At 34.5% G+C, this 24,154-nt stretch overlaps 1 protein-coding gene across 4 annotated transcripts in view; it reads right to left on the reverse strand.

Annotated features, from left to right (window-relative positions):
- WWC3 (WWC family member 3) overlaps window positions 1–24,154 on the reverse strand; it is a 204,927-nt gene that overhangs the window by 28,558 nt on the left and 152,215 nt on the right. For all 4 annotated transcript variants that reach the window (XM_072614396.1, XM_072614395.1, XM_072614394.1 and 1 more), the window contains 2 exons: window positions 7,394–7,636; window positions 329–418 (listed from right to left, as the gene is read on the reverse strand). In XM_072614396.1, coding sequence (XP_072470497.1) covers window positions 329–418; window positions 7,394–7,636 — 333 coding nt within the window. The remainder of the gene's footprint in view (window positions 1–328; window positions 419–7,393; window positions 7,637–24,154) is intronic.

Genomic DNA, 24,154 nt, shown 5'->3' on the forward strand with positions numbered 1-24,154 from the left:
TTCCATTCTACTATCTTAATTAAAATAAAAAGGCCTATAGACATATGCATACACAGTCACTCAGATACTCCCAGGCAGTAATATTTTAAACATTATAAAACATTGATCATTCATAAATTTGCCAGCACTTTTGTTGCTACAAATTCCCTGGAATAGAGAGGAAGTTTTATCCACTTTATTTTGTCCAAATGATTCATTGGTTCTTTTCAAAATTTCAAATCCATTCCAGTACCTATGTTCCAGCTGATGAGAATAGGAATTATGAACATCATTCATTTGTAAGTATCAAAGAGTAAAAATGAAAAAGTAATGCACAACTTTATTTTACCTTTTTAACTGAGATTGTAAGTAGGATGTTAAACGTGTAGCTTCTTCCAGCTGCATAAGCAAACAGTTTCGCTTTTCTTGAAGAAGAATCCTGAAATATAAAATGTACACATGAACAGGTGTATTCATAGACATGCATACTAACACACACTTAGAGCATCAATTGCTTGCATTTAGCCTTTTGATAATCACTAGTGGTAGGATTTTTTTTTTAATGAAGGAGATTTTCATACCAGAAAATTCAACTATAATTTTACAGTAATGGCACAACATGCAGTTTTTATGCCAAAAGTCTGAGGACTATGACAATGTGAGGATGTATTTGTATACCTTAGGAGTCTTTGAGTCAGCCTGTTCTTACTGCACAGTGAGAAGAAAACATCCATTGTTGCTTTAAGATACTCACTTTCTTAATTTTATTTAGTATAACTACTATGAATTGATCAAAAAGTCACAGAAAATATTTCCAAATTTATTTTTCATGCATTTGAATCTTCATTCAGAAAATAGGGCATTTACAATCAATGATATCTAAAGCTGAGTTCTAAAAATTATTGTTATTATAGAATATGGGATTCTATCTCTGACTCCAGGTGCTTACAAGCAGTCCTAAGTGTCACTCCTGCCCAAATATGTACTACTCAGACTCCATCTGTTGTGACCTAGACACTGTAGGCATTCTAAAAATAGAATTGGGAGTCTAAAAGGGTGGCATCCTTATCCAGCTAGAATAGGTAGGTTTTAATAGCATCCTATAAGAAATAACATTCAGAGGTTGTCAAACGGCACAAATCTCTTCCATTGAAGGTATACAGAATTGTTAGGCAAGGGAAGAAACCATTTAGAGACCACCCTGGAAGCAGTCAACTTCTTATTCATCATAAGATATTAATTGTCACCTAGTCCAAGAATCAAACATTTTTGCCTGAGGAGACCACAAAGTGCAGAAAAAATAGAAATAAATTGCCTCTGATGTAAATCATTATTTTAACTGCTAGTCAAGAAGACACTGTTTAATCGTTTTCCATAAAAAGTATATTGTGGCTATTTAATATCAACTTAATAGTTTTCACACTTCAAAGATATCATACAAATTATTTCTGATTGAGAAGTAACCCTTCTCATGAGGGACTTTAATTCAGGCAACTGTTTATTCTTGGATCAATTGCATATTTCCATATTCTAAGGGAAATTTTCTCATTTTAATTTTTAAATTTAGAGTTTATCTAAATTATGAACTTAGCAAATATCAATATTTCAATTTATCAAGAATAGAAAAAAGAATCAGGAAATAATGAATCTATTAAGTATACTTTGTTTGTTTAAAGAATATATGAAATTTAGCATAACATTGTCCTGCTTATCTTATTTCTTTTTGAAATTCCTTCTCTTCTGTGCATTTTAAGATGCACCATTGATGTTCTTTGATTAATTTTTTGTCATCATTATCATTACCCATCCTCTCCCTGACTCTAATTTTCCTCTACTCTCTTAAAAAGCACTCCTGAGAGAGGAAGATTTTTAAAGTCTCTTTTTATTCTCACATGCCATAAGTTTCTACTTTCATACTATGTTGAAACTGAACAGAGGCTATACTCAAAAACTTATCAGAATTTCTAGAACTTTTAAAAACTTATTCTTTGTATTCATTTCCAAATTTCTTAGCACCACAGTATGTTAAAGCTGGAAAGATTCTGGGAGACCATCTCATTCAACTTCTCATTTTCTTATCCATTATTACCTGCATTTGCTTCGTTCTCCAATGCATGTCATTATCATTAAAATCAAAACTGGTTGAGAAACCTCCTATATGAATCTAATTTATGATTTTCATTCTTTAGGTGATACTCATTTTATTCTCTCATCTGAACTCCTCCTGTGTCTTCAGAACTTTAGCTCTCTCTTCAGCTAAATTCCCTGAAAGAATTTTAGGTGATGGAATCCTACCAATCCTTTGTATCAATTTTTTTAAGTCGATACTACTAAAATCCATCATGTCTGCTTCTGCCTCCACTGATCATCATCCAAATGACATCTCCCATATTCTTTCCCATCTTTCCTCTAATTCCTGGAAACTTTTTAATATACAGTGATAACTATGTCCTTTAATAGCTGTGTTACTGTGTGAAAATCAGTTACCTGAGGTCCCTCTGAGTCTGTTTCCTACAAAAATTTAGGGCATGCATAATACTATAACTTGCTTTCTTTTCTTTATCCCCCAAAAAAGATGAAGTCATCATTTCATCTCAAGGTTTCATGAATTTCACTCCAAGCAGACAGGTCCTCCTTGTTGGTGAGAATTGGCTCTGTAATAGAAATTCTGACCCCTCACTGAGTCCTCTTCTGTTTCAAGGTTGAAATATATCAAAGTTAATCAAGAAAATAGTGGCTTTTCTACATATGGAAGAAAAACTGTTGTAAGAGATGTCTGGACAACCGAAATGTCCCATCAGTATTGGTTCTCTTTCTGTTGAAGTGCTCTGAAATACACGCTGAAATTTTGCCTATCACTGATCATCATCTACCTCTCTGATTTCTTCTTTTAGAAAACCATAACTTTTTAATGTTCTGTGTTAGCCATACCCTTTAATAGTTGTTACTGTGGGAAAATAAATTACCTGAGGGCTTTCTGAACCACTTTCCTCATCTGTAAAATGGGGATAATGATGCTTATGTTCACAGGGTTATTGTGAGGACAGAATTTTAAAACAATGAAGTGCTGTCTAAACATGAGCATTTTATATATATACACACACACACACATACACACACATATATAATATATGTGTACATATATATGTGAAAACTTGCTTTTGTGTAATCTAGAGCTAAGAATAGTTTTTATATTTTTAAATAAAATGAAATTTTATTTACAAAGCCAAAAACCATTCTTAGCTGATTGTAGAAAACAGTGGCTGGCTAACTCTTGTTCTTGATGCTACTGCAGTCAACACTGTTACCCAGAAGGTAGCCTAGATGGATACATATGTAAGTGGTAAGGACAGCTAATAGTACATGATAGAACCAGGATCTAAAAAAACTTCCACCATCTGTTATCATGGACAAATATAATCAGATAAAATGTAAGAGCAATAGATGAGCTGTCCTATACTTAAATTAAAAAAAAAATCAGCAAAATAAGCTGGGACTGGGTAGATGTTTTTGTGAAAAAAACTGGTTAGGCTTTTGTGCTCAGTTCATTATGAGTGAATTATGTGACAAAGGCTGCTGCTTCTGCTATTGTTGTTAGTATCCTACTTTTATTAAGAAAGGAGGGAGGAAAGTCCAGACTTATGATTCCATCAGTGCAGGAATTCCAAGTGTGTATTTATCTTTATTTTTTTTTTTGGCATATTATCTCCTTCATTAGAGAGTCAGTTCCCTGAGAGCAGTGTCTGTTTTTTCTGCCTTTTTTTTTGCATTCTCAGTGCTTTGCATGGTACTTAGCATGTAATAAGCATTTAGTAAACACTAGTACCTCAGTGGAAAATCCCTCCACTGATGGATATAAGCAACTTGCCTACCAGCTTATAGGCTTGGAGAGTTGTCCAGGTCACTGAGAAGTAAAGTGACTCATGTAGGGTCACACAACTAGTATGCAACCAAGGCAGACCTTGACCCCAAACTGCCCTGACTCCAAACAACCTGGCTCTCAATCCATTATACCACTGGTGACAAACTCAAACAGAAGTCACTACTCCATACATAAGGATCTCTGCAGGCTGCCTATTACCTTACTTACAAAATAAAATGTTATCTGCATTTTATTGTATTTTTATGTTGTTAAATATTTCCCCATTAAATTTGAATCCAGTTCTGGCTTCCCTCAGCAGTGTTTGTAGACAGAATGTATTTGACACCTCTATGCTACACCTCAGTGTCTTAATAAAAGTATAGAATTGGGACAGTTAGGTGGTGCAGTGGATAGAGCACTGGCCCTTTAGTCAGGAGGATCTGAGTTCAAATCCCACCTTAGACAATTGATACTTACTAGCTGTGTGACCCTGGACATGTCATTTAAACCTGATTGCCTCACCAATGAATAAACAAAAATTAAAAAATATATTTGCATATATATGTGTTTATATATGTATATATGTATATGTTATGTATGTATATATAACACATACATACATATATACACACACATATATAATCTATAAAGAAACAAGGATGGCAAGCATTAGTACACAAAGAGTTAGGCTGACTATATCGAGAAAACCATGTTCAGCCCTTATTTTGGAAAGATATCGACAAACTGGAGAATGTTCTAGCGGCAAATGACTTAATGGTGAATGGGTATGACAACACCATACAATACGAGGAAGAATAAAAGGAAATACGTTATTATAAAAGAAAAGCAAGTAATGGCATTAACACATTTGAAGAGTTGTCATACAGGAAAGAGATCCAAACTGTCTTGAGACCCTTGAACTATGACCACTGGTTAGAAGTTATAGGAAAATTGATTTTTTAGAATATACTGAAGAACTTGTTAGAACTGTACATAAATGGATGGAGAGGTCTGCTTTATGATCTAATAAATTCCCCCATCATGGAAAATGCTCAAGCAAAGGCTGAATGATTATTTATTTTCTGGTTACATTAAATCTGAGGATTTAGCTGTGGGTAGGAGAACTGATGCAACAAGAGATTCTTTATGGGATAGGGATAGGAAGCAGGGAGGTAGGTCTATGAATAGAGATTTCAGGAGTTCCATGGGAAAAATTTACAGTTTTTTCAATAAGTGGTTTCCTTTGTGATCATTTATTTTGTGAACTTAAAAACATTATTCTGAGAAGGTTTCACCACACTGCCAAAGGGGGTTTATCATATAAAAAGCTTAAGAACTTCTTAATTTGACCATTTCATTATACTTTCTGTTATTCCACAACAATGAAAGATTTACTATTACACCTAGAGTAGACCCCTACATGGGGTCTGAGAAAGTGACTTTTTAACATTTTGATAACATTGTAATGTAATTGGTTTTCCTTATATCCTATGCATTTTATTTTATGCATTTAAAAATATTATTCCAAGAATGGATCCATAGGCTTTCAGACTGCCAAGAGGTCTGTGACACAAAATAAGGATAAGAACTCCTGAAATATTATAAATCAAAATATTATTAAAATCATATATCCTCCATATTTAGTACCACTTTTCAAGATTCACTAATTTTAACCATTTTGCCATGGGACAAATCAGTCTATTTTAAAAACTAGAAATAGTTGTGTACATATAAGGCTAAACGAAGTGGAATACAGAAGTGATCTTCTGGATCATTAAAATACTGTTGTTCAGTTGTTTCAGACTCTGTGACCCCATTCAGGTTTTTCTTGGCAAAGATACTAGAATGGTTTTCCATTTCTTTCTCCAACTCATTTTACAAATGAGGAACTTAGACAAACAGGTGAAAGTGACTCCCCCAATGTCACAGAGTAAATCTATGAGGCCACATTTGAACTCACGTCCTCCTGGCTGCAGAGTGGTACACTGTCTACTGCGCCACTTAGCTGCCCATTCTAAAACATCATATTTATGCTATTAAGGAAACAAAGGGGTGGAAAGATTAACCTAAAATATTGATATATTTCATACTGAGTAAACTATCCAAATAACTTCTCTACACTCAACTTTATATTTTATATGCAGACATGGGTAACCATCAGAAATGACATACTAAAATCTGACAGATTAATATCCTATCTAATGAAAAGAGGAAATATGTAGGGAAAAAGATTAGGCTGATATTTTAAGAGAAATTCTGGCTACCATTAATGCAGATAGCACAGGAAGCCTCTTCACAAGCCAAAGAGCACAGTTGTCAAATGAAAGAAAAGAGACATGAGGCATAACTAAAGCCTGACCAAATTGGCAAAATGAGATTCCTTCACAATTTTAATTCCTTCATAAGATCCTGACACCAATAAAGGAAAAGTTTTTTCTTAAGAAAATTGTTTTGAAATTTGGAACTCAAAATCTTATAAAAATGAATGTTGAAAACTATCTTTAAATGTATTTGGAAAAAAAATAAAATACTATTTAAAAAAAGAAAATTATTTAGAAAACTTTTAAACTGAAAAAGAAAAATACGTCATGACTTCAAGAAAGTTAAGCCTGCATGTCAATGCAGTGTGCCCCTAAACTGTTTCTTGTTAATAAAGGAAATATGCCAAAGATGAAGTAGTACTGTGGCATCTAGTCCTGCACTCATAGTAACCCATCTAGTCATACATGAGGTCATCAGAATGTACGCAGCCCCAGCATCTTGACATGTGCTCAGTTCTGGACTACTAATCCTCCCCTGGTCAACTGCCTGCTTTTCCACCTTTGGTTCTTGTTCAAGTAATAATAACCTAATCAATACTACCATGAAAAGACAAGACAATATATTTCTCTCTGACAACTCACAATTCCTGTTACTACCTAGCCGCATGTGCAATTAGGGGGCATTGAATAAAAATAAGGGGGCAGTGGAAGCAGAAGGAAAGAACAGAAGTTAAGAAATTTTAAAAAACCGTTTGTTCATACAGGTCGGGCATTGGTAGGGAAGTCCAACATACATCGGCAGAAATACGTACATGTAATGACTTAGGAGTTTCTTAAACCAATGAACATTAGGTTTGTAATCTGTGCAAAAACAATTGTCTAATTTGAACTAAGGATCGGTAACTGCTGGCATGCATCCATTCTGTCCACCTTCTGGTTTTAGCGCCATCCTCAATGACCTTGTCTTTTCTCTCTCTTGACTCTGGGTTACTCTTCTGTATCTGCTTCCTTCTCAGAAGAAGAACCCAAGGTCCCAGGAACACAGAGACTTTCTAGAAACAGTTTATTATATATTTGCCCACTTCCCATTTCTTTCCTTTACCCAAAGAGAAAAACACCAAAAGAGGCAAGTAGTTTTTCCTTATTAAAGTTTTTGATTTTTTGTTTACAAAAGTATACAAGGTCAAAAAAAGTGAAGAGTTAGAAAGCTGCACAGTTGCATAGTACCTCTCCCCACCTGGCAAAAAAAAATAATAAAACACCCCTCAAACCAGTATTAAAATCACCAAACCTTTCTGTAGCCCCATGGGCAGATGTCGCTCTAGCCCTCTGAATCTCTTCCTCTAAACGCCTTTTCTCCTCTTCCAATCGGGCAATGTCTTCTGGAGACCGTCTCTGCTGACTGATGAGCTGCAGTTCCTGGAGGAGGGCTTCTTTTTCTTTGATGAGCTGAAGGCGGTCCCTGTCTGCCTCCGCTATTCCTGGCCAAGACTCATTATCTAGCAAGGCCAACTGCTGTTGTATATTTGCCACTCTTTAAAGAGAGAAACAAAAAAAGGAGAGTAAGTGAGGGGCAGAATAAAACAACAACAAAAAAATAAAAACCACACAATAAGGCACGTAAAGTTTATTTGTACTTTCACGTTTAACCGTATCATGAGATAAATTCATTTTCTTTGAGAATGGCAGAGGAGAAGACATAATGAATAGTTTTTTGGCATAATCTCTTCTACTCAAGACACAACTAAAGTTGATACCAATGGATATTTTCCTTGTTTGAGAAAATCCACAAAAATGCTGGTATTTCTAAACACACACTCAAAATTCCATGTTCTTACAAATTAATTTAAACTGATGATCCATTTCCTTAAAAGAGGGGTAAGATAAGTAGTTTTAAAATGTATACTTCCCTAGCGCAAAGGCTATGGCTTCTATCGCTATTTCCTCTACAATGTTCACTATGAACATTTTAGATACTTAATAAATACTTGCCATTTTCCAGTCTGAATGGCAAGTTGACTATTATCTATAAATAAAATAAATAACTGAATAAATAAATAGTTTGGGTCTAGATTTGTGATTTCATCAACATGTGGCACTCCATTTACTTACCACAAGCAGAAGATGCTTTATAAATTTGCATTCTTAGAGAACTGGATGGGCTAGTAGAGATTAAATAACTTGCCCAGAGTTATAGAGCCTGAATAGGTCAAAGGCAGGACTTGCACCTAGTCTTCTTTTCCCCAAGACAAGCTCTCTGGCTATTACACTACTTTAGTCCTCTGTTTTTAATCTATATATGTTTTCTTTTAAACAGTATTTTTTTTCCAATTATATGTAAAGACAAATTTAAACATTCATTTTTTATAAAATTTTGAGTTCCAAATGTTTTCCCTCCCCCAGATAATAGGCAATTTGATGTAGGTTATATATATATAATCATGTAAAATATTTTCATATTAGTCATAACATATAAATTTAAAACAGAAAGAAAGTAATGCGTATTTAACACAGAATGTAAACTAGAATAGTAGACAGAAAGCAAGCTTTGAGTCAGGAAGATCTATGTATAAGTACAACCTCTAATACCTATTAATACCCCAGATAATTCATAAAGACTCTATCTTTCTTAGCAGGTGACAATCTGCATTGAAAGAGGGAGTATCCAAACACCTAGGCACATACAGGTTCCAGAAAATATCCTGGGACATTCAAGTGGTGTACAATGTGATTTCTGTTTAATTTTATTGATATCTTATTTTTATATCACTTTCATTTCCAAATGCTGCCACCCATTTAATTATCTCTTGTATAAAAGAATTTAAAAACAACCCAGTTCTACAAAACAACATCAGCCAAGTCTGATGATATACATATATAGATAGATTTGTGTGTATCTGTGTATGTATGTATGTATGTGTACACACACACATTTTACAGTCATAGTCTCCAGACTCCAGAAGAAGGGAGGAGCATTTCTTCCTCTCCTTTCTTTTTCTCATCTTCTCTCATTGGCCAGGTTCCAGGTGATTGTCATTATAAAACAGTTTCCCCTTTTTGGTCATTCTTTCCATTTGTGTATTACTGCTTTTTAAAAAAAATCACATTGTTGAAGAATTTGAAATAATCAAGTGTATGTGAAGCTCACACAGATGAAGTTATATCTGATTCAACCTTTTTGTGTAGACTGAAATCACCTAATTCTAATTTGTTAAGAACCAACCCAAACTTTCACAAAATGCATCAAAACAGAGCATAGGATCCTTTCCAGTATTCTATGCGTTGTTGTTTATCCTGATGCCAGTTCAGCATCAAGCATACTGTTTCTTTTATGGTGGGTTTTTTTTTTTTTATGAAAGAGTCAGGGGTTGAATATGAAATGAAAGAAATGTGGTCTGCATTATTTTAAAAGTTTAGAAGGATTTCAATTCAATGAAAAAAGGATGGAATAGTTTATACTATAAAGGCAAACTTCACCCTCCCTCCCCTTTCACTTCTCAAAAAAAATCCAACCTTTTAAAAATAAGGTCAGATTTGTTTTAGCTTCGTAAGTTTAAATATGGCCAGAAGAATTTGGGGCTAGGGGGAGTGTTGGGGCACATGTTTCCTGGCTGTGACATGGAATGTCTGATCTGAACTAAAACAAATGCTGTATATGTTCTTGTCAATCAAATACTCACACTTTAGCAGCTATTTCAGTAAGAGTTAAATCAATGAAAAAAAATTAAGCCAAAATAGAACATAGAGTGAGGAAAAACTATCAAGCAGCCAGGAAGAAATAAAGTGGGAGGCACCTTTTCTCCTTAAATTCTCTTCCCTGTCTCTGGCCCCCTCACTGTCCCTTACCACCCCTCTCTACCAGCTCAGATCCAGTGGGGCAGCTGACCAGACAAGAGTCATATCATGGCTGTTCATACTATTTGGGTGACCTGGGAGTCAAAAACTACAAACCTTCAGGGAGCAGGACTGCTAAGCCTTGCCATTTGCTCTCCAGATCCATAGGTATTGTCACCTAGGGGTGCTAATGAACCTGATCTCATGATCCTCTTTGAGAATGAAGGATAAACAGCAAGTTAATGCACCCTAAGGGCTCCTGCATCTTGAGTTCCCCTTTGCCCCTTCCATTCTATCTGTCCTGCAACTGAATTCTTTTATATGTGTTTTCTCCCTGAATTAGAATGTAAGTTCCTTGAGAGAAGGGACTTGGCATCTCATTTTTTTCTATGTGAATCCCTAGCTCATGTTTGGTACATAGTGTGCCTTTAACAGGTGCTTTTTTCCCATTTGTTTCTTCATTCACTCATATCAAATAAAGAGAGAAAATTTTCAGGTAAGTCATTTGCAATTTTTTTTAAGGTAGTATAGTGCTGGGCCTGAAGTTAGGAAGACTTGAGATCAAATCCAGTCTCAGGCACTTATTAGTTGTGGCAGAGTCATTAAACTTCTCTTTGTTTCAGTTTCCTCACCTGTAAAATGATAATGGAACCTAAGTCAAATAGTTGTGACAATGAAATGAGATCATATTTGTAAAGTGCTTTGCACAGTAGGGGTGCTATATAGATGCTAGCTATTAGAAAAGTTATTTTAATATTTGTGATAAATTAACACTTTATAATGTATGAATTAATTTAACAAAATGCACTCTATCACTCACTCTATATAACCTTAAATGTATGTGTATGTATATATGCTTGATAAAGCAAAACAAAATATTAAAATAATTAAGCAATGAACAGTCTGTCAGTATAGCTATTTAAGTAGAGAGTCTTACCTTCCCCTCACTGGGCAGCTTGGTGCCAGGCCTGGAGTCAAGAAGACTCCTCTTCATGAGTTCAAAGCTAGCCTCAGACACTTACTAGTTATGTGACCCTGGGCAAGTCACTTCACTCTGTATACCTCAGTTTCCTTATCTGTAAAATGGGAGTGATAACAGCACCTACTTCCCAGTGTTGTTGGGAGGATCAAATGAGATAATAATTATTAAGCACTTAGCACAGTGCCTGGCATATAGTAGGCACTAGGGAAATGTTAGTTATTATTTTCTTTTGTTAAACATTTCTAAATTACATTTTAATTTGATTTGAGCTGCAGTCCAGAGTTTTGCCAACTGTGAGTGTAATACCTTTGTTCTGAGACCAGGTGCTAATCTGAACAGGTAGAGAAATTTTCTCATGGCAGAATTCCCTTCATTAGTGAAATCATAGGTCCAATCCCAAAATAAAATAAGACAAATGAGATGGAAAGCATTGCAGGATATCATAAGCTATGTGGAAAATGTCAGTGCTATACTTTTATAAAGGCTAAATGGGACTGGTTCATTATTGGTTCTACTGTCATACAGCAAAATGCACCTGACGGTTTGCAAGGAAGGTCTTTGCAGTTACTATTGAATAATGATAGGCTATGGGGGATGAGGGAAGGAGAAGGAAAAAAGAAGAAAGGAGAGAACAAATGTTTATATGGTGCCTACTCTGTATGTGCCAGGTACTTTACATATATTATCTTTTAATCTTCACAATAATCCTTCAATGTAGGTGCTGCTATTATTCCCATTTTACAGGTGATGAAATTCAGGTAAAGACAGCTTAAGTGACTTCCCCACCATCAGCCCTCTAATAAGTATCTGAGACTGAATTGAATTCAGGTCTTCCTAACTCCAGGTGATAAACTTCTGCAATAGCATTTTTCAATTTTGAAAGCACTATGTAACGTTAATGAGAAGGATGACCTGAAGTTTTAGAATGCAGAAAAATTACAAAGCTCAGCAATGATGACTCTGTGTCACATGTTCAATGACATATGCATTCTTGACAACTTTTTCTGAGTCCTTCCCTACTCTCACAGGCATAATTATCAGAAGTATGATGATCCTGCCAGTCTGGGTCCTACCAAATCCATAGGTCTGCTTAAGAGATTTCTAAGTGGTTTTGAGGTAATTTAGATACTTGCAATTAGTCACAGAGGTTAATACCTGCAACTAAGCTATTCAGCTTAAAGTAGATGGGTGTAACTCTAAGCCTAGTGAGCTAATGCTAAGTCTTAAGGCACTTAGGTCTATGCCAAGATGCAAGGTCTTTCCCTGGATAACACACTGAGGTCCTGAAGGGATTAGAGATCATTTGTATAATGAAACAGATAGAGGAGTTGTACTTTAAATATACTGGTCTTATTTATATTTAATTTTTCTCAGAAAAGTTTCAAGTTAATAGTCTTCTAAAAAAGTCCATTTGTGTAAAACTGCTAAGGCATGCCAAATGCTGTCACTGAGGAAAAGATTAATGACTGAGGCAACTAAATCAGGATAATGAATCTTTCAGGAGCAGTAATGGATCAAGTTCGACTCGAACATTTATCTAAATCTAGCTTCCCAAACCAAACATTATTGAGGTCACATTACTAAAACTGAAAGAAAACAAACGCCTGTTATGCAAGTGCATAAGTAAGTAATGTCTAATCAGGTTTTGCATTTAGGGACATCTATAAGCATAGCATGACATTCTACAATTCAACATCAAATGGAGGGAATGAACAACTAGGACATCAATTACAGGAAATCTTTCTTAAAGTGGTATAAGTTTATACTTTTTATTCATTTTTCTTATTTTTATTTTATTTATATTTTGATTTATCTTATCATCTCATTTCAGTCCAAACAATTGAAATTTTTGGTAAATATATAAATTTGTATTTGCTGTATGCAGGCTGATATTTTTGTGGGGTTTCTATTAAAAGTACTATGTGATTATGTATATGGTACATGTTTATTGAATTCAACCTGTCTTAGTATTTCTGTGATCTTTATATATAACCCTTTCCACAAGACTACTTTCTTTTTTCTCCCATTGAGTCAATCAATCAATCAAATTTCTTCCAAGAATAGTAGTAGTTCTTAGATATACAAAAACAAAAAAGAATTAAGTCTCTGCTTCTAAGGAGCTTACATTGTATCAGGAAAAATAAAACACATGAACAGGTAAGTAACACAAAGTAATTTCAAGAGGTTTGTTAGCGGTTGGGGGCATCAGAGAAATTACTCATGTAGGATGTGGGGTTTGAGATGACCTTTGAGGAAGAAAGGGATTCTAGGAGACAAGTTAGAAAATAATATATTCCAGCCATGAGGGATATCCTAAGCAAAAATATAGAGAAAGGAACTATTTACAAGGAACAGCAAGTCAGCTGGTTTAGCTGGAATGTAGAGTGAGTGAAGGGGAATAACATATAAAAAACCTCTAACAATAGAGTGGAGGCAGATGGGGAAGGGCTTTAAATGACCAACAGTGGAGTTCATTTTTTAATCTTAGAGAAAATAGAAAGCTACATAAGCTTTTCGAGTTAAGGGAGTTGCATGGTTGGATATACACTTTAAGAATATCACTTTAGCAGATGTTTGGAAGATAAATTGACAAACATAGACTGGAAGAGAGATTGGAAGCAAGGAAACCAATTATAGAGTTATTACAATGGTAGAGGCAAGAGGTGATGAAGGTTTGACTAAGGAGGTAACCCTATGAGGGGAGAGAAGGGAATAGGTGTTGCAGAAGTAGAACTGACAACTGACTGGATATAAGGGCTGTAGAGAGGGAAGAGTCGAAAGGTAGCTCTTGAGATTGTAAACCTAGGTAACTGAAACCATGGTGGTGACCTCAACAGAAACAGGGAAGTTGGGACATGTAGGTTTGGAGGGGGAAGAGTTCTGTTTGGGGCATGTTGAGTTTGAGATGCCTATGGGACACTCAATGGGAATTGTCCAACAGGCAGCTAGTAGCATTGAAATGATACTCAGGAGAATATCTAGGAATAGACATATAGATCTATAAGACCATCGTGCTAATTCATATACCAGTGATCTCCCAACTTGAAAAGATTTTTATCTGCAATTAAAATTTCTCTCACTGATGATATTCTTCCTTCTGTCCTCAAAGAAAAATATATAGTAAAAATGGATATTGGTCAGAAAGTCCATGAAATCTATCCTGATTCCCGTCAGTTGCTAGTACCTTCCTTTTGTAAAACCATTACTTTTTACTTAATTTATATATCATATATTTGTGTGCAAACTGTTCTATCCTAATAGAATGCAAGTTCCTTGCTTTTATCCTTATATCACAAGGACCTTGCCCACTGGCTAGTATGGACTCAAAAAAATATTATTAAATGAATAAAAAAAAGTGATTCAGGCTTATAATGATAAAGAAAGATAGTTATCTACACATTCTAGATATTGCTAGAGTATCCATGAAAAGTTCAAAAAAAAATCTAGAAGACATTTCAGCATATTCAGTAAATCTTCTTTGGAGGATTTATGGGAGAAAATGGATAAGAATTACATGACATGAGGTCTGTGCTCTATACTGATGGAAAGAAACCAAACTGATGAGCTCATAGATCGCTGACATGTAAGAAAATACTTCAAGTATGGAAATATTTTACCCTGTCACATATTTCATAACTCATGTTCACCACATCTCCTATTCTGACAAGAAAATCAAGAAAAATGTTTCTCCTGCTTTATGCTTAATCCTCATCTTTCCTTCTGTTTAAAATAGTATCCAAAAGCTGAAGGTCAGGGGAAAAAGACTGACGATGAGGAAGTTTAGAATATCCACTGATGGAATATACTTTATTCTCAAAAGGTAGACAAAGGAAGAGTTGTAACTGGTTAAAGCCAAATGGGACATCAACTTGGAAGGGAGAAGCAGGTATATATGCTTTGTGGTAAGATGAGTGCTTTTTTTTTTTTCCAGGAAGGTATGTCTTCACTACAGCAACTATCATCTTTGTATCTTGCCACTTGGTCCAACAAGGGCTACCTATCAGGGATGAGATCTCACATTTGCAAGAATCGATATGTTCTTGCAAAGAAAGATAAGGTAGAACTGTCCTTGGTGAAGTTTCCCCAACTGAATCTGCCCCAGGTTAAAAAAATATTCCAAGCTACAACTCTGGACAAATGATAAAATTAAGGAACCTGTCATGTTCTTGCCACCAGTTTAGGTAGTTGCCTTTCATTTCAATTAAAAAAAAATTTATTATCTCTCCTATTTGAAAAGAACTTTATTCTCCCATTTCTTCCACAATATTTTATAAACATCACGTCATAGGATGATACCTGTTGTCTGATACTTCTGAATGAAAGGCGCTATGAACCTAATATTTAAGGGGAAAAAAAACAACTCTTCACCTACTTCTTAAAATACCTCCTTGACCTGCACTCCCTTTCACAAACACTACTGTGCATAAAAACTGCTTCTTCATTTAAATCAGACATTTGGTCCATAGGTTATTTTCCTCAGAGAGAGTAAATATTGAAGCAAGGTATACACATTAGGAAATCAAGAGTTCAATTAACTTTGTCACTGATTATTATGTAATTTTGGGTAACTTATTCTAAATTGCTCTCAATTTAGAAATTGCCAAAAGTGGCACTGGCCAAACCCAAGATACTCATCTTTTACAAGGAAAATTTTGAGTTTTTAGTATTTGTCAGAAAGTTAAAAACGACAAAATTTAAAAAGTGAAGAATCAAGATTAAGGAGGATAATTTCCAATGCTGTACCACTGTTGGCACGAAAAATACCCAGGTCTTTAGCCAAAATTAATCACTGCATTGTCATATTTCACAGCTTTCAAAACAAAAATAAAACACATGGCAAGAAAAGAACACTCCCATCAGGAAAAAGAAAATCTGGTTAAAGTTTACTTCAGGCAGCCATCTGGAAAAGTTTTTTGGCAGTGCTGAATACTTGGGCAAAAATATCTGTGCTTAAAACTTGTGCTCTTTTACAATGCAAATTTCATGATACATCAAGAACTACGTAGTCTGCTTACTTATAGCTCAATATTTATCAGAGTTGTCAAAATCACAACATGTTAGAGTTAGATGGAATTGTGAGGATCCTTTCATCCAATATTATCAATTTGCAAATTGGTTCCAAAGAGACTTGCCTGAGGCCTCACAGATGGATCCAGTGCTGGCATCTAGTCTGACATTATTTCCATTATACTACACCACACTGCCTTCCTTTACAATACCGTAAAAAATTGAGCAATGGGGTATATGTGTGCATGCAGGATGCAGATGTAATATCCTATGAGTTTTTCCCATGATTCAATGCAGTGTTCCTTCCATTTCTGGTCTTGTACTTTGGGTATAGGGCAGAGGGAGGAGAAGGGTATGAGTATATTTCTGATATCCTTAAATCTTTCAAAGTCAATGCTTTGTTTAAATGACCAGCTGCTTGGGGATACTCCACATCAGCAAACTGGTTTTGGGATACTGAAAGATCTGATTTTAAATCTATAAATCATATGCAATATAATCTATAAATTCATTTCCTCACTCAATCAGCCTTTATTGAGCATCTCTGGATTATGTTCCAAGCTGAAGGATGAGTATGGGGTGGAAAGAAGTAATGATGATGACAAATGAGATGCATACCAATATGTAATTATTATATATTACAATCTATTAACAAGTTAGCACACAACTTCAAAGAGAAATATATTGTAAAATAGAAAGGTAATCAGGGTTAGAATGCTGTTATGAGTCATGGCTATAGTAATTTATCCAAAGAGCAGAAGACTTCTGGGAACAGTGTATAGATTTCAACTCTGGGTACAAAAAGCAAGTATATTCTGGAATGTTTTTTCTTTGAAATTTCCTTCCTCTACTACTTTCAGGCATGAGAGTAAGATTGACTTTCAGAGCATTATACAGAAGCTTATCACCTTTATCTGTTTCCCTTGCTAATTTTAGGTATCTTAAGTCAGTACTTTGGGGAACTTGAATAAATTGATCAAAAAACAAAAAAGACTTTGAAGCAGTAAATCAAGAGCAAGTTTTAAATATATTTGAATATTACCAGTGGCTGATTAACAGATAAAACTGCTTAAATAAATGGAGTATGGGAGAGGAAATCACTAAGTCAATCAACAAACATTTATTAAGGGCCTACTATGTTTCAGTCATTGTGCTGGGTATTGGGGATTCAAATACACAGGACAGATAGTACTAGTCTTCAAGATTATATTCTAATGGGGGAGAAGTAAGAAATAGAATGTAAACTCAACAAATGTACTAGGAAGTAAAAAAAGGCAATTTCATCAGTAAAAGTTTCCTGACTCTCCTATTCCAATCCATTTTAACTACTACTCCTTGAATAATGTTCTTAATGGATGGTGATATTCCTATCATTCTCCTACTCAAAATCCTTCAGTGATTTCCAATGACTATCAGACTAAGTCCATACTGCTTGGTGATATTCAAAGGCCTTCTCCAACTGGGCATCAAAATCATTTTCTATCTGGAACTTTTACCACTACTGATTTGAATCACTGAAACTTAATGAGTTAAGCACACTGTTCTTTATTCAAACTACTTCCCTCTATCATCTCCATAATCATATCTGGAATAGATCATGATCTATCTCTACCAATAAAAAACTCTTCCCACTTTTCAAAGACTAGACTATATGTACCCATGTCTTTGTCTCCCAGAGTTTAATACAGTGCCCAACACACGATAGGTGCTTTTATTATATTAATATATTTACTGATTAATCAATTGTCCATAAAGCCTTCCCTGACAATTAATATTGGAAAATGAGTTCTTCAACTTCAAATAGTTTCTATTCTGTTTGGACTTCCTCTTTATATTTATCTTCTAATGACAATTTTCTATCATATTTCTCCAACAAGAGTCCAGACCCTTTTATTCAGGGATAATGTCTTATTTCATCTGTGGCTATCAAACACCAAAGCAGTGACTTGCCCATAGCTGACACTAAATAAATGTTTGGTTGGTATAAGCTCAAGGGTTGTATAATGTAGAGCTTAAAGAGATTTAATATTGAACATCAAGAAATGCTCCATATTTCTTCCTAACTCAAGCTTTATTCTCCCAGCACTAGACATGGCTACCTTACATAAATGAAGTAAAAATACAAATAAAATCTCAGATCATTAATAATTAATTAATAATAGAAAATTAATTAATTAATAGAATTAATTAATAGAAAATAACAATCTTTTCAGTTTATGGTTTTTGTATTGTATTTTTCCCCAAGTATAACACATAAAAAGTAAGGAAACACAAAGAAACACGGGTATCAAGGATGGTACCACAGGCATCTATAAACAAAAGGGTAGATTGGTCTTAAGGAAAGAGTGTGAGATAATCAAAGGGTAGTCTATGTGTTGAACATATGTCAAGAAAAAGCTAGGAAGGCCCCCAGAGTGGAACTACGGTATTTAGCTTTTTGTAGACCAGGAACAAGAATCATACATGATGAAAAGCTCCGGATGCGATGAGAGCTGCACCATTGAAAGGAATCTTATGACATGAATAAGACTGCAGATCTGTTTGCATTTTTGAGAATTTGGAGTACTTAGATAATATGTTGTAATTTTAGAATAGTCATGAAATGTTGGTTTTAAAAGAAGCATTGGTAACCAATCAGTCTCATTCCCTCATGAATAGAAATGAGGAACTTGAGACCTAGTAAGGACATATGACTCAATGTACATATGACACAATGAATATACTCTACTTTCCAAATTATTTGACAGCAGTTTAGAGTGAGGCCCTAGTATCTTCTAATAGTCTGCAGTAAACAACTAAGAGAATCCAAAACAAATTATCAAAGTTTTCTACTTTATATTTTTCAAATGGATATAACGTATAGTGATATTTTTTTCTCATATCTTACATACACTTTTATCTTTATAGCCCAACTTCTGTTTCATCAACGATATTAAAACTAAACTATAAAATGCCACTTCAAGTATTGAATGCATTGATAACCTGTGATTTTCACAACCCTACAGCTATCTTCAATATGATATTCCCTATCTTTTAAAAATGAACTTTTACAAGTTTTAAGTTGTATTTTACATTCCAAAAGTAATTTTACAGGATTTTAGTTTGTGCCTAAAATATGAAGTATATGTGCAATTTCCTATTTTTTTAATGAAATAATTCTGCTTTTTGAAACAGCAGGCTGGACTCCAGGCAAGTTGCCCAGTCTCATGTACTGGAAATAAGGAGTGATGGACCTGAATTCCTCACTCCTGTAGGTGGTATCAGGTTATTGCCTTGCAGGCTCCATCTGAATTACAGCTTGCATTAATACAGAATTCACTCTTCCTGTTTGTCTTAATTTGCTTTGCCATTCATAGGAATCAGGGAACTTTCCAGTCTAAGTTAAGTTGGCCAGTTTTCAATGAGGCCAATTTTCAACGAGGTAACCACTCTTTGCTTCACTCTAAGGTGAGGTTTTGTACAGTGAACTCCATTACACCGTTGAAAACTACTACTCTTTGCCTATCAACTGGGGAAATGGCAAAATAAATTAGGAAGTATTAATATAATGGACACTATTGTACTATAAGGGATGATGAAAGGGGCAATTTCAGAGAAACTTGAGAATATTTACATAAATTACAGCAGAATGAAGTGAAAAGTACCAGGAGAATAATTTATACAACAGCAACATGGTCAAGACAAAAAACTTTGAAGAATTTAGGAACTATGACCAATCATGATTCCAGAACACTCATGATAAGATATGCTACTCACCTTGACACACAGTGGATTCTGATGGACTCAGAGCACAGAAGGAGACAGTTGTGTTTGGGATGGACAATGTTGCTTTGCTTGACTATGTACATTTGTTACAAGTTTTTTTTTAGATTAGGTAGTGGCAAGGTAGGAGGGAGAGAGAATAGATTTTCATTCATTGAAAATTACATTTAATAGAAAACAAAAACAGTTTAAAGTAGACAGAGTGTAAGGATTCCATTAAAACTACTATGATGAAGCTCCTGTACATTCCCCTATTTTAATTAGCTTCATCACAAAAAATGCTTAAAGCTGAACTTCTTGTGGTAGCAAAGTACAAGAATCAGAGTAGGTGCTGGTTAACTGAGGAATGGCTAAATAAATTATGTAATAGAAATGTAAGGAGATATTGCTTGGAAGGATACAAAAGGGACATTTGTTAGTGTTGTCAAGTTCATAGTAATCAAAAGAAAAATAATTTTATAGGAAATAATGATAGTGAAGAATCCAGAGAAACAGGAACTGATTCAAAGTGAAGTAAGCAGGCTATGAGAACAATTTGCACAATCTCCACAATAATGTAAAAGAAAAAAATAATAGAAGAACAGAACTCTGACTTGGTATAGTTACCACTCTGAACTTCACAGGGATAATGGTGAAAAAATAGTGTGCCTCTTACATCTCAATGAAAAAGTTTTTTTATTGCAGATTTTAGGGTGCTGCAAGGAACCTCAGCAACTCATGTTCAAAAAGTAATCTCCATTATAACATATGAAACAGGAGCTCTTCTAGTCTAAGGACATTCAGAAAGGTCCAAGAATTCCTTAATTCCCAAAGCCATTCATTCCACTTTTGGACTAATTACCAGAAAGATTTTCCTATATTCAATCTAAATTTGTCTCTTTGTGATTTCTACCCACTGATCCTGTCATGTTCTCTGGGAGAAAGAATGGATTATATCAACCTAGGATGAGGTATATATTATTAGATATGGTCAATGTATAGATTCATTTTACTTATATTTTACTTATATTTACTTATATTTTACTTATTTTTTATTTTTTTATTTACTTATTTTTTATATTTACTTATATTTTTTGTTATAAGGCAGGGTAATGTGGATTGGAAGAGGCATTAAGAAGTAAAAAGAATACCAATGAAATGTTGATTTAGGTTGCTAGTAATTTCCCATGTAACTGCACGGTTTATATCTTTAATTACAATTCAACTGTTAAAAACACTAGAAAGGAATAAAAGATTTCCTTAAAAAAAAAGTATATATCTCTAAAATCAAGACTAAACACTATCTGTAAAGGGAATAAACTAGAAGCTTTTCCAACATGATCAGGGGTGAATCAATGATATGCATTATAACCATTACAATTCAATATTGCACTAGAAATACTAGTTATAGAAACAAGACAGGAAAAAGAAATGGAAGGAATAAACACAGGCAAAGAGGAAACAAAGCTATTACTTTTTTTCAGAAGTTATGATGGTTTAATTAACACAAACACTCCGTAGAAACATAGATCTAAATAACTGGAGAAACAGTAATTGTGCATGGGTAGGTTGAACCAATATAATAAAAATGCAATACGACCTATATTTATTTACTTATTCAGTACCCTACCAATGAAACCACCAAGGAATTTATTGAGCTAGAAAAGAATAACAAAATTCATCTAAAGAAACAAAAAGTCAAAACTATCAAAGAAATTAATGGGGAAAAAAAGGAAAAAGAAGGGGGACTAATAGTACCAGATATCAAACTATATTACAAAGCTATGATCTCCAAAACAATGTGGCATTGGGTAAGAAATACAGAGGTTAATCAGTGGAATAGATTAGGTACTCAATAAACAATAAAAAATGGGCACAGTAACCTAGTGTTTGATAAATCTAAAGATACCACATTTTGGGGCAAGCATTCACTATTCAACAAAAAAAGGTAGGAAAACTGGACAGTAGTCTGGTAGAAACTAGGAAGAGACAAACACATCTCACATGATATGCCAAGATAAGCTCCAAATGGATTCATGATTTTGACATAAATGGTAAGATCATAAGCAAATTTGTGGAGCATGGAAGAAATTCCCTGTCAGATCTATGCATAATAGAGCTCATGACCAAACAAAAGACACAGGAGTTCACAGGAGCTAAAATGGATAATTTTGATTACATTAAATTTAAAAGATTCCTACAAGTAGAACCAATGAAATTAAAATAAGAAGAAAAGAAGGAAACCGGAAAAAAAAACCTTTACAACAAGTTTCTTTGATAAAGCTTTCATTTCTAATATATATGTAAATAAAAACCATTCCTTAATTGATGAATGGTCAAAGAATATGAATAGGGCAGTTTTCAAAGGAAGAAATTCAAGCTTCCAATAGCCACACAAAAAATGTTTTAAGTCACTAATAATTAGAGAAATGAACACTGAAATAACTCTGAGTTATCACTCCACAGTCAACAGATTAGCTAGGACGGCAAAAATGGAAAATGACAAATACTAGGGGGGATGTGGGAAAACAGGTACACTAATGCTCCATTAATGGACCTGTGAACTGCTACAATTTTTCTAGAAAGCAATTTGAAACAATTCCCTAAAAGCTATTAAACTGTACAAACCCTTTTGCACCCTAACAATACCACTATGAAGACTATACCCCAAAGAAATAAAAGCAAAAGAACCCATATGTATAAAAATATTATAGAAGCTCTTTTGTAATGGCAAAGAATTGGAAACTGAGGAGATGCCCATTAACTGGAGAATGGCTGGACAAGGCAAGGTATATAAATGTGATTGAATATAATTGTATTATAAGAAATGATGAAGGGTATAGTTCCTGAAAAACCCGGGAAGACTTGTATGAACTACTACAAAGTGAGCAGAACCAGAAGATATTTTATAAAGTAACAAGAATATTTTATAAATAATCAACTTTGAAAGACTTAATTACTTTCATCAACAATAAGTCTCATCAATGACCAACCACAATTCAGAAAGACTCATGATGAAACATGAAGTCCATCTCCATATAGTAAGCTGATGGTCTCAGAGTGTGGATGGTAGTGTATTTTTTTCTCCTTTTTCTTTTCTGGACATGACTAATTCATGCAATAATTTGTTTTGCAAGACTACACACAGCCGTAATGATTTTATCATTCTTGTCTTCTCTATGTGTGAGAGAAGGGAATGAGCAGAGGAAAAGAATGCAGAACTGAAAATAAAATAAAATTAAACAAATTTTTTTAATAATTAAAATTCAATACAACAAACATGCTGAATATATGCCAAGCTGAATATATGTTCTATGTGCTAGGCACCTTACTATCTAGGAAAGGGAGTGACACAGTGGATAAAGTGCCAGGCCTAGAGTCAGGAAGACCTGAGTTCAAATCTGGCCTCAGATATTTACTAGCTGTGTGACCTTGAGCAAGTCACTTAACCTCTGTTTTGCTCAGTTTCTTCATCTATAAAATGGGGATAAAATTAACACTTATTTCCCAGAGTAGTTATGGGTACTAAATGAGATCGTAATTGTAAAGAGCTTAGCATGGTGCCTGGCATAAAGTAAGCATGAATAAATGTTAGCTATTACTAATGTTATTGTTATTAGGCATAAACTAGAATGCCTACAATACGTGATAAGTATAAAAGAGAATTTTAAAGTTCCACAAAGGAATATGAATAATTATTCTTTCCTCTAAATTCACAGTATAATATGATCACATACAGTTGCGAAGTTGCAAAATCTGTTTATGTCTGTGTGTAGGTGTGTTTATAGACACCATGGAAATTCAGTCGCAAGAAAAAGAGTATAAAGTCAGTTCCCAATGTCTGGATGAACTGTATATTTAAGCAAGGGCCTCTTGACAGCAGATGAATTGCAGGGCCAGTATGCTTCCTGGGCCCCAGCAGAATGAAACGAGACTTAGAAAATTGGATGAACCAAATGTTTTGTTTCAGTGTGAATCGGTTGTGTTTCTATAGAAACTGTTCATTACAGGATAATTCTGCGATGAATGCTCGTAGGTAAAAAGAATTCATCTGTGCCCTATGAAATGGCTACAAACTACATGTTTTCCATCAAAAAAAAAAATTTAAACCTCAAGTTTATGGAACTTCTCTGGCATTAAGGCCTGTTTTTGTGAACTAAAGGATAGCCTTGTTTAGAGAGATAGTAGCTTTCCTTCTATACACTTCAGGCACACCCAATCCATTCTTACGAATGTCAAATGCGAACTGATGATGGCAATGATCACATAGCTTTGTGACATAAACTCTTCATTTTTTGTAAGGCAAAAAATAAGTAGAAACACTTCAGTCACTGATCCTCCAATCAGAAAGCCATCAGAAATTAGCTATTTCCATTTTTATAAGACGTAGCTGAATTCTGAAATTCCTTATCCCACTGATTCAATTAATCATAATGTTCTCTCAATTTTTGATCCACTGGAATCCAGTCCTTGCACCCAGAGAATAGC

Source organism: Notamacropus eugenii, chromosome 5, assembly GCF_028372415.1.
Source record: "Notamacropus eugenii isolate mMacEug1 chromosome 5, mMacEug1.pri_v2, whole genome shotgun sequence".
NCBI classification, from domain to species: domain Eukaryota; kingdom Metazoa; phylum Chordata; class Mammalia; order Diprotodontia; family Macropodidae; genus Notamacropus; species Notamacropus eugenii.